Here is a 16,582-nt window from a genome sequence, read left to right as displayed (position 1 = left end):
AGACTAAGCAAGATCTTACCCAAATCCCAGGTTTTGTTTCTACCGTCCTGAGCTCCACCTTCCAGTCTGAGACGTGAGGAACATGGGATGCTCCCTTCACTGCTGTCTTTTTGTTCTTTAAATCTTAATTCCAGTCTTGCTTTGTACCCACACTATCGGGAAACTCGTTCTGTCTCCACAGCATGGACTTGGGAGCCTCCTTGGGCGGTGGGGATTATTTTGTAGAAATAAAGACTTCGAGATTCACACCAGTGACAGGCACGTGCATCATACTCATGATGCCTCCGTCCTGTTGCCTCAGGAGGACCAACATCCCTGTTCCCCCACGTTCTTTCTTTCTGATTTCCCTTTAGTCTCTGTACCCATTTATATTTCTGGGGACTTCATGAAAGCCAAGGAAGAAAGCGATCAGTGGCTAGTGGTCCTTTCCCTTTCTTTGCCCTCCTCCACCCCACTACTCCCCTGTTTATGTGATTTAAAGTGTATAGCGTGAGGACTCTTAAGGATAATCTTGGGTGTGAATTAGGAAGAAGTTCATGTGCCTCACATCTCATTACGCAAGAGTACGTTTTATCTTTACTCCTTTTGAGGGCTCATGTCCTGCTCTCTCCTTTATTCCTTCTTCCTCATTCTTCTTTTAATTTTCCTTTTGTAAAGGCTCTGTCTCCTACATAAGTATTCTGAGTGTACTGCTTACTTTCTCTAAATACGTTCATTCTGTCCAGAGTCAAACTCGGTGATCGTCATCCTCTTTGAAGTTTTTTTATTTCACTTCATGATGTTATCACTTTCTCTTTTCTCTGAACACTGGGTGGTGGGTGTGTGGAAATAAGGTTATGTGTATGATTATTAAAAATAAATGAATTTAAACCAGTTTGGGGACAGCCCTTAAAATACTGGCAGTGCTCTTTAGCATCACAAAACCAGGCTTAGGTCCAAACTCTTATCTAACTTGTAAAGTCAGTTCAGTGGCAGTTATAACAAGTTAGAGGAGTGTATTCATGTTCAGGCTTGCATTGGAAATTTGAAACCTTATTTATCTATGGTACAGAATGTGCAAATTGTGGTAAAATGTTTCTTGCTGCACTTCACTGTGAAATCTCTCCTTAACGCTTCCTAATGGAGGATAAATACCCATTCTTTCGGAGAGTCTGGACCGTTCGTGATTGTGACAGTATTTTAGGGGCCTGTTTCTTGATGTTGCCTTACTGTTGCGTAGAAAAACTGTGAAGTGGGTGGAGGAAGAAGCATCAGTCAAGAAATTGAAGAAAATTAAGGGGAAGTAAATGTTCACAATGATTTAAAAAAAAAAATCTTAGGGATTTATTCCAGAAAGTAGCTTTGAGACCAAATTGTATCTTTTGCACCAAGTGCAATGTTTGGTGTTCAGAATGAGGCCCCTCGGGCAGTGTGGCTCTCCCTCTCTTCAAGGGTCCGTGTGGTATCTTCCACGTACCATTTGGCAAAGAAGTGAACTTAATGTATTTGGAGGCAGGATTTTCATTAGTTCAGGGGCTAGCATTTAAAGAAATCGCCTTCAGTTTACCATAGAATGTGGAACTTGCCATTTCCTAAGCATTTCAGTCATTTGAGGTTTTTCTCTAAGTATAGAAGCGAGCCCCATGGACAGTTCACCATGGCAGGGATATTGGTGGTTCATCTCAGTAAAGGAAGGGAAGAGCTGGGAAAAGTTAATCAGCCGTGCGCTGCCTATGTTGTCCGCAGGTGCCTTGGTGCCCTCGGACTTTTGTTGAAAACAAAGCTGAACCGTATGAAATTGCTCGTTTTCAATCATCTTTGACCTCTACAAATGGAGCTTTCATATGGTCCAGCCTGATAGATTAGTGGTTGCGTTCTAAATATATACATTCAAACATAGACTATCTATGATCATTCTTACAGATCCGGCTGAGCGAAGATACCATCCAAGATGTTGTGCAGGCAGCAGACCTGCTCCTGCTGACGGATCTTAAAACTCTCTGCTGTGAGTTCTTAGAAGGCTGCATTGCCGCCGAGAACTGCATCGGAATCCGAGACTTTGCACTCCACTACTGCCTGCACCACGTCCATTACCTGGCCACAGAATACCTGGAGACTCACTTCCGAGATGTCAGCAGCACAGAGGAATTCCTAGAACTGAGTCCTCAAAAGCTTAAAGAAGTGATTTCTCTTGAGAAGTTAAACGTTGGCAATGAACGATATGTATTTGAAGCAGTCATCCGATGGATAGCACATGACACAGAAATAAGAAAGGTACCCGTACTTTATAGCATGCTCTGACTTTGCCTTTTCACTTACTTATTCATTTGTTTGTTTATTTTTAATCCAAATTCTAGATGTTTTATTTTTCTCCTCCAACTTGAAAAACTGACAAGGTTGTGATCTAAACCATAACCTGGAAAACATCTTCCTATAGCCTCACTAAAGCAGTTGGTTGTTCAGACGAGTCTACCAAAGTCCATGTAACTCATCATATAGCAATGAAAATAGTAATACTTACAAGTCACATGATATCCTTTGAATGTTGTTATTAAGGGGAAAGGGATTTCAAGCTAAGCTGGAGAGTATAGAAATGCACCCTATACTCCTCATCCTAGCTTTCAGCATCCTTCCCTCTGTGATGGTGGGCTAACCCCTACAGGGACTCTGATGCAGGAAGTGGGGTGAGAAAAGGGCACATGGAATTCTGGCAGAGGGCTGAATTCTGGCACTGGGCTCTCCCTGGAGTGACTGACACCACTGGAGGAGAAAGTGGGAGAGCATTCCGGAGCTTTCATGGCAATGAGGTTCCAAATAGGAAGGTTCTAGGAGTGACAGCCTAGGAAGGAAGGGTCTTAGAGAATATCAGGCTTGAGATCCACATTGTTAATACATTGGGGGAGGGAGCTTTCACCTTTAAATCACAAGGCTTTAAGTCTAATATTTATATACTAGAGCCTAGCTCCAGTTACTATATCAAAATCAAAATAAAGAAATATATTAGGTTTCAGAGTGGCTTTCAGAATGCATAATTGCATTGTTAATTGTTCTTAGTAACTCTTGGCTTACATTTTAATGATTATCTTGTAATTTTTAAATTTTCAGGCCCATGAGCATGTCCACTTAGAAACCACATTCGTAGCTTCAGCTCCTTAGTACAATTAGTGTTCTGTTTTCCCCATTGGTGGGGTAGATTGGGAAAGGGGATAGAAGAGTTTCCACCTTGCTGCCACCACTGAAGTATCTTCTCTCTGACCCTCTTCTTGCCTTAAAGTGATGAGGGCATATAAGATGGAACGGCTGCTGGGAAACAAGAGGCAGTTCCTCATCCTGTGGTTAATCTGAACTTGGTGCTGTAAGGACTGTTGGCTTTTATTACTCAGGGTATAAAAGAGTGTACCTTAAAATGACAATTTCAAAGCCCAGAAAAACTAGTCGCCTTATGTACGTAGGGTGCTATAGTCAGTTGGTTCAAATCTGATGATTGAGTATGAAAAGTATATCATTCAGGGACTTCCCTGGTGGTCCAGTGGTAAAGAATCTGCCTTCCACTGCAGGGGACGTGGGTTCGATCCCTGGTCGGAGAACTACGATCCCACATGCCGCGGGGCAACTAAGTCCGCACACCACAAGTAGTGAGCTCGCGTGCCTCAATGAGAGAGCCCGCGTGCCACAAACTACAGAGGGAAAACCCTCATGCCACAACTGGAGAGAAGCCCACATGCTGCAACTAGAGAGAAACCCTAGCAGACCGCATACCGTAATGAAAAGATCCCTCATGCCTCAACAAAGAGCCCATGTGCTGCAGATAAGACCCGACGCAGCCAAAAAATAAATAAATAAATAAGGAAAATAAACAAGTAAAATGCATGAATATTTTTTTAAAAAGTATATCATTCACATTATACATGTTAGATAATTTTTAACAGTAATTACTGAAGAAATGATTATATAGTACTCAGGATTTCTTTTTTGAAATTTGGCTTTTTCAGATTTTTCTTGTAATGTTAATGTTGATACATGTTCATTATCTAGTTGACCATATTGTATCAAGCTATTCCTGTATATGACGTTTCTATAAATGTGACGTAACTCACGGCACATCCAAGCATGTGAAATAAGGCAAATCCTAGCAGGGTTCTTCTAAGTTTTCCTGTTGCTGTGGGAACCCTGTAGGGCATTAAAGAAAGCTGCTTAAAACTTCGCAGTGACACATCAAATATAAATCTGAAGTGATGGTTTTCTTTGAGTTAAACTTTTATTTATCAAGGCCAAGGGAAGTAGAAAGAAGAGGGGCCGTAAACACATGCAAGCAGTACTGACCCTTACCACTTGCCTGTTGATGATCTGACTGTCAATCATTTTAGTCTTCCAGGAGTGGGAAAACGCATATTCTAAATGTACCACGCATGCTCCACTTTTCCTCCCCGTGCTTTCCGCCCTCCAGGTCCACATGAAGGATGTCATGTCAGCGCTGTGGGTTTCAGGGTTGGACTCGAGCTATTTACGGGAGCAGATGCTGAATGAGCCGTTAGTCCGAGAGATTGTCAAAGAGTGCAGCAACATCCCTCTGAGCCAGCCGCAGCAGGGGGAGGCCATGCTCGCCAGCTTCAAGCCCCGGGGCTACTCGGAGTGCATCGTGACCGTTGGCGGAGAGGAAAGAGTGTAAGCCTGGCTGTGAGCCGTTTGATGGGTGGTGGTGTGAGGGAAGAGAGATTGCCACGTAAACAGAAATTTATAACACGCTTCAGTATCTAAAGCCTAATAGCAATAGGTTTTTTTAAATGTTTGAAACATTCTTTAGCGTAGTAAAACTAGTCATAGTTACTATAAGCAGAAGTACATAAAACATATTAACTACTACTCAGTTATCTCTCTCCTTAGTTCACGGAAGCCAACAGCAGCAATGCGATGTATGTGCCCCCTTTATGACCCTAATCGGCAGCTGTGGATTGAACTGGCCCCTTTAAGCATGCCGAGAATCAACCACGGCGTCCTCTCAGCAGGTACCGTGCTGTCATCAAGTTTACCTAAACACAAGATCAAGTAATGTCATTTCAGAGTTGTGCAGAATGACTCAAAACCTTTTAAAGAAATAATTTTATTATCCCTCTGTGGTGACTTTTTCAGGGTGGCTCTAGCTTCCAAGACTATGGTAAGAAGAGTGTCTTCTGTCAGTCCTTATCGTTCCCAAATCTTAAATACGTAGCTCTTTTTAAGACGTCACTTGAGGAGCATTTTATTGGATGAGTTAACTGATAGAAGAGCAGAACTCAGTGACTCTTACCACCCGTTAGCTGGATGATCACACCTGAGGCGCAGGACTTCTTTGAGCCGTGATAGCCTCTCATCTTGGAAAGTTGTGCGGTGTAGAATCGCAACATGTAACTATATTCAAAATAAGAGTGTCATATAAAAGCAGGCATTTCATATGAAACTTGAGAAAATATTGCTTAACTTAGCTCTGGCTTAAAGTTGTTTTATGACAGGAAGTATGTTTTAGTTGACGTTTACAAGTTTGGAATGTTATTCAAAGCTTTCTCTCCAGGAGGTGATGGGGAAGGCTGTCCTTGCCGCCTTTCTCTTCACCTTGGATTTGCCTTGTTGGCTTCATCCTGCAAGTGCCATTTCACTTCATTCTAACTATTGTTAGCAGTTCTTCTTTTATAGTCTTTGCTTGCCCACAAACATTACCTTAAAATTTTTAAGCTATGCCACACTGTACCATATTTTAGATATGCCTAAAGCTATGGGATAGAAATGGAATCGTAGGTTCCACAATTATTGAAGTTTTTGTCAATGATAATCAGCTGGATGGAGTGGTGTAGGCAACAGGTTGTGGGTCTGATTTCTCTGTTCCTTCTTAAAATTAGTTTCCTTAAGTTGTCCTACCATAATGTGTATACATGTGCATAATTTTCACACATGCACACCTACCACAAAGGTTCCTATATCACTGATTTTCAGATTTCCTAGAGAGGTTGTTGTTTCAGAAACTTGAAACAGTGAGGAGAGGAATTGTGCCCAGTTGTATTCATTGAAGTTGTGAAATGACTGAGTAGTTCCTATTTGTCCAGCTCGTTCTGTGTTTCTTCTTTTCTTGCCTTTTTTCAAAAAATTGATTGACTTTTTTGTCATTCGGTTTTTTCCCTCTCTACCAGGTTAGAAGTTATATTCTATGTCTATATTCCTTTGAAGGTCACTTTATGTTTGTTTTGTTTTGTTTTTTTAATATTTACTTATTTATTTATTTGGTTACATTGGGTCTTAGTTGTGGCAGGTAGGTTTCTTGGTTGCTGCTCACAGGCTCCTTGGTTGCCGCTCGCCAGCTCCTTAGTCGTGGCACACATGTGAGATCTAGTTCCCTGACCAGGGATCGAACCCGGACCCCCTGCATTGGGAGTGTGGAGTCTTAACCACTGCTCCACCAGGGAAGTCCCCTGAAGGTCACTTTTGAATCCACAGCCTGTACTGTTAACAAAGTCTAGTAGTATAAATAGTACATTTATACTCTTTATTTTTCACATTCCATAGTCTTACAGTATTAAAACACATGGTTATTTATAAGTAACTATTTACATATATATGTTTATCTGTTTTATACACATATCTGTAGATAGTGTTCATTTAGATTTATCCACATATTTACCACTTTCTTTGTTTTTCCCTCTTACTCCACAAACTTTCCATCTGGGACCATTTTCCTTCTCTCTGAAGTTCATCCTTTTGAATTTCCTTTAATGTGGGTCTAGTGGTAGCAAACTCTTAGATTTGTTTGTCTAAAGATGTCATTATTTTGCCTTCATCCTTAAAGGATATTTTTGCTGGGTATAGAATTTTAGGTTGGCATCTATTGTTGAAGATGTTTTTCCACTGACTTCTGTCATTCCTGTTGTTAAGTCAGTTGTCAGATCTAAAGTTCTGCCTTTTCTCTGGGCTGTATTTAAGATTTTCTTGTTGTCTTGATTTTTCTGCCATTTCACTGTAGTGTGCTTAGGCAACATTTTATTTGAAATTTTACCATATTTGGAGACTGTTGGGCATCTTGACTGTGTAGCTTGGCCTTTCATCAAATCTGGAAACTTCTTGTTTGTTATGTCTTCATATGTCATCCTTGTTCCTTCTCCTCTGTCTCTCTGCTTTTGGAAGCCAGATCAGACATGGCTAGACCTTTCTACTCCAGCCCCTGCCTTCTATCTTCTTTTTGTTTTCTTTTTCATCTTTTTGCTTCTCCATGTTGCTCTGTGATTTCTTTTGATTTATCTTGCACTTAATGAATTCTCTCTTTAACTGTGATGGATCTGCCATTAAATCCATCCATTGAATTTTTTATTTAATCTGTTTTTATCTTTTTTTCCCTAGAAATGCTCTATAATTTTTTTTCAAATCTACTATGTCACTTCTCTTCTTCTAGAGTTACCTTCACATTTGTCTTTTTTAAAACATAGTGAGCATTGTTGTTTTATTGTCTTTCTGATTACTCCAATATTTGAAATTTGGAATCTTTGCAAGACTACTCCCTATTGTCTGCTTCTGCTGTTTCTTCTTAATAGAGTCTGGTTTCTTTGTACACCTGAGTATCTTTGGCTTAGTGCCAAAGATTGTTTTATTAAAAATTATTTGTAGGGGGCTTCGCTGGTGGCGCAGGGAGAGTCCGCCTGCCGATGCAGGGGACATGGGTTTGTGCCCCGGTCCGGGAGGAACCCACATGCCGTGGAGCGTGAGCCTGGGCCCATGAGCCATGGCCGCTGAGCCTGCGCGTCTGGAGCCTGTGCTCCGCAACGGGAGAGGCCACAACAGTGAGAGGCCCGCGTACCGCAAAAAAAAAAAAAAAAAAAAAAAAAATTATTTGTAGGGATAATGTGATGTTTTAAAATCTTAGAATGTTAGAATCTAAAACTTAGATAAACATACTTTTTTCCATAGAACTTTTGTGGTTTTTTCTGCCAGTTGCCTGAAAACACTACTAATTTGTAATTACTGTAAATCGAATTCCAATTTTGAGATTTCCTAGATAAGCAAGGAGATTTAAATCTGGCTTCTAATTCTGGTTGGCCTTCATCCTGATGGTTAGAACTTCAGCGAGGCTTTCCTGCCAGAAGCCACGCTGTCTGTGGGCCTGGGATTTAGATTTCTATCTTCTTCATCCCCTCAAAGCCATTAAGAGAAAGGTTGCATTTTTCCCAGATTGCCAAACGCCCTCAGAGCAAAATGGTTTCCATGCATGGTAACCTCTCTAGGGCCCACATTTCCCTTCAGTTTTACCATAGTGTCTTGTTGGCTTCTTCTCCTTTAAGAAGACTATTTTAAATAGAGTCTGGGGAACAGAACAGATGAACTGAGATAACTCAAAGTCACTTGCTGACCGGGTGGGTGGTGTTAGTTTTCCTTTTAAGGTGCAGGGTAGTGGGAATCCACTCAGAGATCCCGAGGCAAGTGAAATGGTCAGAGTGACTCACAGATTTGGCTCTATCACCCAGGCTTGGTAAGATCTCGAACCCGTTGTTGTCAGAGAAGGTATCTCCACATCCTATCTCTGCCCTTACGGCATTTGTATTTGACTAGAGATAGGTGTTGAAAACTTACATTTCAACTTCCTTGCGTGTCTTCTTTGATTTTTTGCAGAAGGATTTTTGTTTGTATTTGGGGGCCAAGACGAAAATAAGCAGACCCTGAGCTCAGGAGAAAAGTATGACCCAGATGCAAACACATGGACGGCACTGCCACCAATGAACGAGGTAAAATACTGCTTTTGTAATTTGTCTGATGTTTCTTTTTTCCCTTTAGCACTTTTGTTTGCTTTGCGTTTGAGTATAAGGAAAGAGGTAGCAGCCTCACCAAGCCCCCCTGCCTGGTATGCTCGTGCCCCCCTCCCGGCTCTGCTCCCTGTGCCTTCCCTCGCTCCCCCTTCTGAAGCCTCCTAGGAGTGCACTTGCTTTGGGACCTTTGCCAGGTACCCACATGGCTCGCTGCTTGCTTCCTTCAGTGTTTGTCCATATGGCTCCTTCTCAGCGAGGCCTCCCCCGGCCTCTCAGCTCTCCTGCCCCCTCCCCTGCTTTCTTTCTCTTCATACCACATAGAACCTCCTCACATACTAGATCTTTCTCAACGGTTCGCACAAACTTTTTGATGATGGCAGCGCATTTTGTTTGTGTGGTCAGCGCTCTCCCTTCAGTGCTGGAGTGGGGCTGGGCACCCAGGAAGTGCTGTGAGTGGATGAGTGTGAAACACATCAGGTTCTGTTGCTCCAGGCAGCCTTAGCCCGGGCCTCTCGCCCTCCCACCCCCACCTCTCCAGCCACAGGCAGTGCTGTTGACGTGGACCTTACTTGACTTCACACGTCAGCTGGGAACCACTTGCTGCCCACTGCTGTACAAAGATCATTTTACAGAGCCACACAGTAATAGTTCTCTTTCTTGTCATGAGCTGTTGTGAGTAAAAAGTAAGGATTCTGCCAGTGAATTCACCACGTGTGTAGTTCCCCTGTTCCGGGAAGTTCCTGGACTTGGGTTCTCTGTCTATTGTGATAGAAGAGTGAGCTGCTAGGGAAATCAGAAGTATTTGAGAGAGATGGTTTTGAGCCTGGTATCTCTTGGCTGGAACGCTGGAATGTAAGAGTATCTGTAACTCTTATTAAATGTATGAATATCAGCTTGCAATCTGATAGTTGGCCTTTTGTCTACAAAGATCTTTGATGTCTTTTCAGGCAAGACATAACTTTGGAATCGTGGAGATAGATGGGATGCTGTACGTTTTAGGAGGAGAAGACGGTGAAAAAGAGCTAATTTCCATGGAATGTTATGATATTTATTCTAAAACCTGGACAAAACAACCCGCTTTAACCATGGTTAGAAAGGTGAGAACGATATCTTGTGATAACTAATTCACAAATTGGATTTTAAAGTTATGTTTCTTCATTTCCTACATATGCCTTTTAACACAATTGATAGTGTTAAAAGAATTAACATTATAGAACTCTGTCTTTGTTGGTAGCTTGCCTTCACTATTACCAGCCACACACCAAGCTAGGAAACGGTGTGTGAGAGCGTTTACCTTGGCAGTGGGCTCTGGGCAGCGCTGCTGTGTCCCAGGCCCACGCCTGATAAATGCTGTGTGATTGCACTAACCTAGGAAGGAACCAGGTCTCCCAAACCTGTTTTCTTAATCGTTGTGCAGAACTGGGGAGAAACATTAATCCATAGGCAGAGAACTGCCATTGCAGAGCAGGATGAAAACAAATGGCTCATGTTAGCTGTTTACAGCTTAGTCTGTATTTCTTTTCCCTGGTGGAGGCTGGAGTTTCATCATCATGCCAAAGCCTTGTCCAGCGCCCTAGGTATTTTACACCGTGGGTACCGGGATTTACTCATAACATGATCTCTCACTGTCTGTGCCCTTTCGACTGACTTACTTGGGGCAGGAATTGGATGATGTCTTGCTCCAAGGAGTCCCCATCTGGGACTCTTGAAATAGTGGTGAGGACAGAGAGCCTGGAAAGCCTCTTTAAGAGTTAGGATTATTTACTCACTTAGCGGAATAGTATTAGATGGAGTTAATCCTTTTCTGAGGATTAGCAGTGTGTGTATTACCTTGCTCTTCTCATTTTTAAAAGCCTCTGTTGTAATATTGGAAGGCACCATACATAGTCTTACTATTAGAAGTCAGATCCTTTTCCAGATATTTGCCAGTGCTCTCTAGCCAAGCTGGTATTTACTCGCCCAACTTTAATTATAAATGTTGCGTCCCCCACTGTTGCTTTCTCCTTTCAGATTGGCTGCTATGCAGCTATGAAAAAGAAAATCTATGCCATGGGTGGGGGATCATATGGAAAACTCTTCGAGTCTGTGGAATGTTATGACACACGGACCCAGCAGTGGACCGCTATCTGTCCACTGAAAGAGAGAAGGTGAGAGAACTTGGATAAGGACTGTGCATAGCCCCCTTCACCTGGCTTTTGTTTTTCCCTTCTTTCCAGCTAATCTGTTATTTGACTTAGCATTTGGTTGATATAACATTAAATTAATAAGCCATTTCCTGAAAAAGGAAGACCCCTGTATTTGTGAAACGTTGAATGGCGCAGAGCTAAAACAAGCGTAAGAGGAATTATGGAATTGGGTCATGAGTTGTAAATCTAATACCTAGTATGCCCTATGTGGCCTTTCAGGTTTGGAGCTGTAGCCTGTGGAGTCGCCATGGAACTGTATGTATTTGGGGGAGTCAGAAGTCGTGAGGACATCCAGGGGGGCGAGATGGTAACCTGCAAGTCGGAATTCTACCACGATGAGTTTAAAAGGTATTTATGAATGGTTTCATGCGGCTTCTGCAACTTTTTCTTTATGCTTTCAAAGGCATGTTTTGCTTTGTTTAGTTTTGTTTTCAAATTATTTCATTGAATTTATCTATTTATGTCTAATGCATAGTAGATATTTATTCAGTGACTTCGGAAATCTTGGTAACTCATAGGAAAGCCATAGAAGAATGTTTCTAAAATGTAGATCAGACCTTGACACTTTTGATAGCTTTTAGGAGAAAGTTTAAACTCCTTAACTTAGCAGATATGGCCTTTTGTGATTTGGCCTATGTCTACTGTTTCTGCTACTATTCAACCAGATGGGTCACTTGGGTCCCACTGAGTGACTTTTTTCCTCCAAAACATGGTATGATTGTCTCAGCTCTGTGCTTTTTTTTTTTTTTTAACATCTTTATTGGAGTATAATTGCTTTACAATGGTGTGTTAGTTTCTGCTTTATAACAAAGTGAATCAGTTATACATATACATATACATATGTTCCCATATCTCTTCCCTCTTGCGTCTCCCTCCCTCCCACCCTCCCTATCCCACCCCTCTAGGTGGTCACAAAGCACCGAGCTGATCTCCCTGTGCTATGCGGCTGCTTCCCACTAGCTATCTGTTTTACGTTTGGTAGTGTACATATGTCCATGACACTCTCTCACTTTGCCTAGAGTCTGTCATACAGAGTGAAGTAAGTCAGAAAGAGAAAAACAAATACCGTATGCTAATGCATATATATGGAATCTAAGGAAAAAAAAAAAAGGTCATGAAGAACCTAGGGACAAGACAGGAATAAAGACACAGACCTACTAGAGAATGGACTTGAGGATATGGGGAGGGGGAAGGGTAAGCTGTGAGAAAGCTCTGTGCTTTTGTACTATTCTCTTTGCCTAATATTTCCCTTCCCATGTTTATCCAGTTAATTTGGCCTCTTCCAAAACTCTGCTTAATCATCACTGCCCAGAGAAAGCCTTCTCACACCTCGCAGTCTGAGTCAGGCTCCTCAGTCTGGGATCCTATACATCTCTCTCTTGGATGTGATAGAGGTAACGGAAGCTCCTTCAGGACAAGTTCCAGCTCAGCTTTGGGTCCTAGCTTCTGGCATCATACCTGGCCAGTGTCAGACACTCAGTAAACGTGGTGTCAGAGATTCTTAAAACATCTGACAGGCTGCCATATGTCTTGTAAAGTAGGCAGCATCTTTCCAACCCCGTCACTTCCCTCCTCTGACACGTTATATTGTTGTAGCCACCAAACAGTATTGTTATTGCAGTAATATGTTCAAATCCTACAGGGAAACTGCCCTGCTGAAGTTAATCTTGTGATAGCATTTCAACTGTGTTACCAGAAGGGGGCGCCAGAATATAATGTCCAAGTTCATATTATTTTAGATAAGGGCAAACAATGAGTGGTTGCCAAGATTTTAGAAATATGTATAAATGTTACCTAACTATTAGTGTATTTTAAAGTTAGGATATTTGCATAGCCTTTTCCCCCCCTTTTTCCTTCAATTACAGGGAGCAAACAGTCTTAGGAAAATTTACTAGACAACGTGTGAGAGCAGTTTGAGAATGCTTGCTCTGGTAGCGGTGGGGGGCAGAATTTCAAGGACTTTGCTACACTTCTCTTCCATAATATGTTACTGCGAGGGCTGACTGTTCAAGGTATGAAGTAGTTTATTAATTTCTTGCCCAAATGAATCCCAAAACAGTGTGCCCAACCTCATTAACAAGCAGTGGTCAGTACGTTTGGTTTCTGATAAAATATTGTTATAAGCCTTTGTCATAATGACTGAATTACTGTTTGGACAGTGTGAGCTAGAGAGCTATAAACTCGCTTGCTGAAGTAATCAGGGTTGCTTATGGTTTTACCATTTTCTGTCCCTATTTTGATTGTGTAGGACTTAAATCTGGCTGTAGAGTTTTTTTTCTGCCCTTGATATGCTAGCAATTATTAGAACCTTTAGATTTCTATCAGGTTGTCTCATATTAGTATAGTTAAGAAGCTTCAGATATGAGTATATTACTTGCTTTCGGTTCATAATTGTTAAACGTGAGTGTTGCTTCTTCCTTGCTATTTAAAAGCACTTACAGATAAAATTTGTATTATCTTTAGTTGGCTTATATTCAAGCTTTCCAGTGTTGATTCACAAGCAGAATGAAGAAAGCTTAACTTCTGTTGATATATAGGATTCCTGTTTAGATAACACTAAACATGCACATAACACTAAGTGCCGTGTATTAACTCATTTAATCTTCAAAACAACCCTCTGAGATATAGTTACTCTTTTTATGCCTATCTTGCATACGAGGAAACCAAAACACAGAGAGGTTAAGTAATGTGCCCCAAAACACACAGGTAGCAGGTGGCAGAGCTGGAATTTGAACTCGGGCCCCAGAGTCCACATTTTCAGCCACCACACAATATTGCCTTAAAAATATAGGCTTTCCCATAAATATCTATAAAAGGAAAAAAAATCTATAAGTAGTTTATTTCTTTAAAGATCAGATGTTTCCAAGTGTGTGATATTTGCATACTCTGGAAACTGTTGCCAGATGAACAACCTGCATTAGATTGGAGACCATTTACTGTTTTTAAGTAATCTCTTGTCTTTCCTGTCTTTGTTCCCTATTTTTAGGTTAAAACTTTCCTGGAAAAATGCCATATCTTACTATTTTCTGTGTTTCTGACTAAAAACAAAACTATGTGAAGGAAAGCCAAAAAAAATTGCCATTATTTATACCAAGTCATGGCAACAACTTCATATATCCAGAAAGACAGTATCTCTATTTCTGTTCCTTGTATCCCTGTTCTTTTACTCGTACTACCATCCTCCCAGTGGTCCATATTCAAAATAAGGTCATCTTTGATTCTCTCTTACGCTTCACATCTCATGAGTTGCCAAGTTTTTTCTTTTTTCTTTTTAAACTCTGTAGTATTTTTCACACATTCCCCCCCCTTTATTTTTCTGCCCTGACTCCAGTGAGCTCACTCTTTTATATGTGCAAAGTCTTCTAACCAGTCTCTCTAATACATTTCACCTACTTGTGCTTTTGAAAGATTAATCTGACGTTGGTCATTTCATCGTGATGGAAATTCTTCCTGTTTCCCCATTGCTTACCAAGTAAAGATAACAGTATTTAGCCTCCTACTTGGGGCCCTCCACGATCTGAGGTTGAGAAAAATGTTGAGCCTTTTTCGCTTTCTCCTTTTCACATGTTCTCTGCTCCAGCTCACTTCTTACAGCCATCCTGTGTTTTATTGTCTCTGTGCATTTGCTCAGCCGAGATGCCCTCCCCCTTTCATTTTTATATTATAGGTAAATCATGTTAACTATTCTTTGAAGCCTACATCTGTGAGTTTCATCTTTTGATGCCTGAATGTATACCTGGACAGACATCTTTGACCACTGGCTGAATCCCCTGTGGTTCTCTGACTTGTGGGTGAGGGACCATTATGGTAGCAAGGGTTAAGTGGAAGTCACTGGAACTTTCCTTCCCTGCTGAGATAGAAAACCAGAAGCAGTACTGCATCCTGAGGAATGTGCAGACATTTGTGCCACCGTCAAAGACTTGAAAATGCAAGAGTCGTGCTATGTATCATATCCCCACTTAATTCACTTAGAAAACGTAGAAAAGTCAAGTGGATTTTGGAAAATAACCGTGAACTTCCATAAACTTAAGCAGGTGATTAAGCGATCACAGCCTCAGTCCCGCGGGTGGGGTCTCTATGCAGCACAGTCCCTGGCCTTGGTGCCGCTGTTGCCTTAGCTGATGCCTTCTCTTCACACCAGTCTGCAGTGACCACCAGCAGCTGTTTCTTGTACCTGGCAGGACCAGCGGTACCCCTGTACAGTGTTGCCTCAGGACTGTGTCAGTTTTGCCGTGTGCAGTATATTATTAGCCCCCAGAGATTTTGCTCACCTTGGTGTGCCGTACTGTATTGGTCTGCCCCGTTGACCATGTTATGCTGTTTGGGTCTGAGGCTTAGGAAGTAGCACATACTACAGATGCCTTTGTAAGACACGTGAGCAAGAGGATGGGAGATGAACGCTGCTCCTAACCAAATCCGCTTCAGTCATGGTCCAGCCAGGAGACAGAAACCGCCTCGTAATCTGCAGGGGAGATTTAATGTACGTAATTATTAACTAGGAAGAGTAGTTAGCTGCTAACAGGTGAGAGAATGCAGAAACAGCCGATGAAGGAAGAGCGACTACAGCCTTTAGGGCTGAGGGAAAGTGCCCCAGGAAGGAGCAAACTGGGAAGAGCCCTCCCTGCCCCGCAAGGCTGGATTTACCTCCGTGGAGGAGGGTGTGCAGTGGCCCCAGATGTGGCAGAGCCCTGGGGTGCCAGGGCCAGAGCTGGTGCGTGGAAGCTGCCTGCTGGCTGGCAAAGGACCACCCTGAGTGAGAGCCACTCTGGTCCCCCGGCACACAGGAGGCGGCAGAGCAGATGGAGGAAGGAAAAGGCCACCGACACCAGGGAAGAAGCCCTTTCCTCTCCCCAGGCTTGCAGTCCCGCCAGCGCTCTCTGTGCTGCGCTTATCTTCTCAAAGAACCAGCTACGCATCCATGTTCATTTTCTCCACTGTGTTTTCTGTTTCACTGGTTTCTCCCCTTGTCTATATTATTTCCTTCCTTTTACTTACTTTGGGTTTATTTTGTTCTTCCTTTTCTAGCTTCTTCAGGTAGCATATTTGATTTTTCAAATTTCTCCTATCTTTTTATCATAAGCGTGTTTTCCTTTCCCTCACTGAGCATCGTCATGGTAGCTGCGTGCAGGTCCCTGTCTGGCAGATAATCCCAGCATCTGAGTCATCTCAGAGTTGGCGTCTGTTGATTGTTTATTTCCTTGCAAAGGGGTTTTCATTTTTCTGGCTCTTTTGTTGAGTAATTCTGGATTGTGTCCGGGGCGTTGCGAACATGACATTGTTGAGGCCCCGAGGTCTCTTGCTGTTGCTTCAGAGACTTGCTCCGGGCATTTAGCAGACAGTGGACTTGGTTAGACTCATGGAGCCTCAGGTGCAAGCATTCGTGGCTCCAGTGTCAGTCAGACGTGACTCAGGTGGATGTCCGTCAGTTTAGTTCTGTACCTCCCATCTTTCTGAGACCCCCGCACACTTCAGTGATCCTTGTTGCCCCAAGATGCTCTCCCCTGATTCCGGTGGCCAGAAAGACGGCAGGGTTTTCTCTAGGGCTTTTGTTCCCCAGAGCTGCCAGCCCCAGGCTGCCTTCAGACGGAGCTACCAAGGAACTGGAAACTCATTCCATGTGGGTGCTTGTTCAGCTTTCAACTTCTTTCCCAAATCTGC

General features: G+C 42.4%; 1 protein-coding gene across 2 annotated transcripts in view; it reads left to right on the top strand.

The window, feature by feature from the left end:
- The window catches only part of GAN (gigaxonin), a 54,771-nt gene that overhangs the window by 32,822 nt on the left and 5,367 nt on the right, over positions 1-16,582 (top strand). For both annotated transcript variants that reach the window (XM_029207322.1, XM_029207313.1), the window contains exons 3-9: positions 1,903-2,253; positions 4,427-4,644; positions 4,864-4,985; positions 8,605-8,717; positions 9,686-9,835; positions 10,749-10,885; positions 11,144-11,272. In XM_029207322.1, the coding sequence (XP_029063155.1) occupies positions 1,903-2,253; positions 4,427-4,644; positions 4,864-4,985; positions 8,605-8,717; positions 9,686-9,835; positions 10,749-10,885; positions 11,144-11,272 (1,220 nt within the window). The remainder of the gene's footprint in view (positions 1-1,902; positions 2,254-4,426; positions 4,645-4,863; positions 4,986-8,604; positions 8,718-9,685; positions 9,836-10,748; positions 10,886-11,143; positions 11,273-16,582) is intronic.

The sequence above is a fragment of the Monodon monoceros genome, unplaced genomic scaffold, assembly GCF_005190385.1.
Source record: "Monodon monoceros isolate NGI ecotype Baffin Bay Population unplaced genomic scaffold, NGI_Narwhal_1 Super_Scaffold_10, whole genome shotgun sequence".
Classification (NCBI taxonomy): domain Eukaryota; kingdom Metazoa; phylum Chordata; class Mammalia; order Artiodactyla; family Monodontidae; genus Monodon; species Monodon monoceros.
Note: the sequence above shows the minus strand (reverse complement) of the source record. Positions and strands in the feature narration are given on the sequence as shown.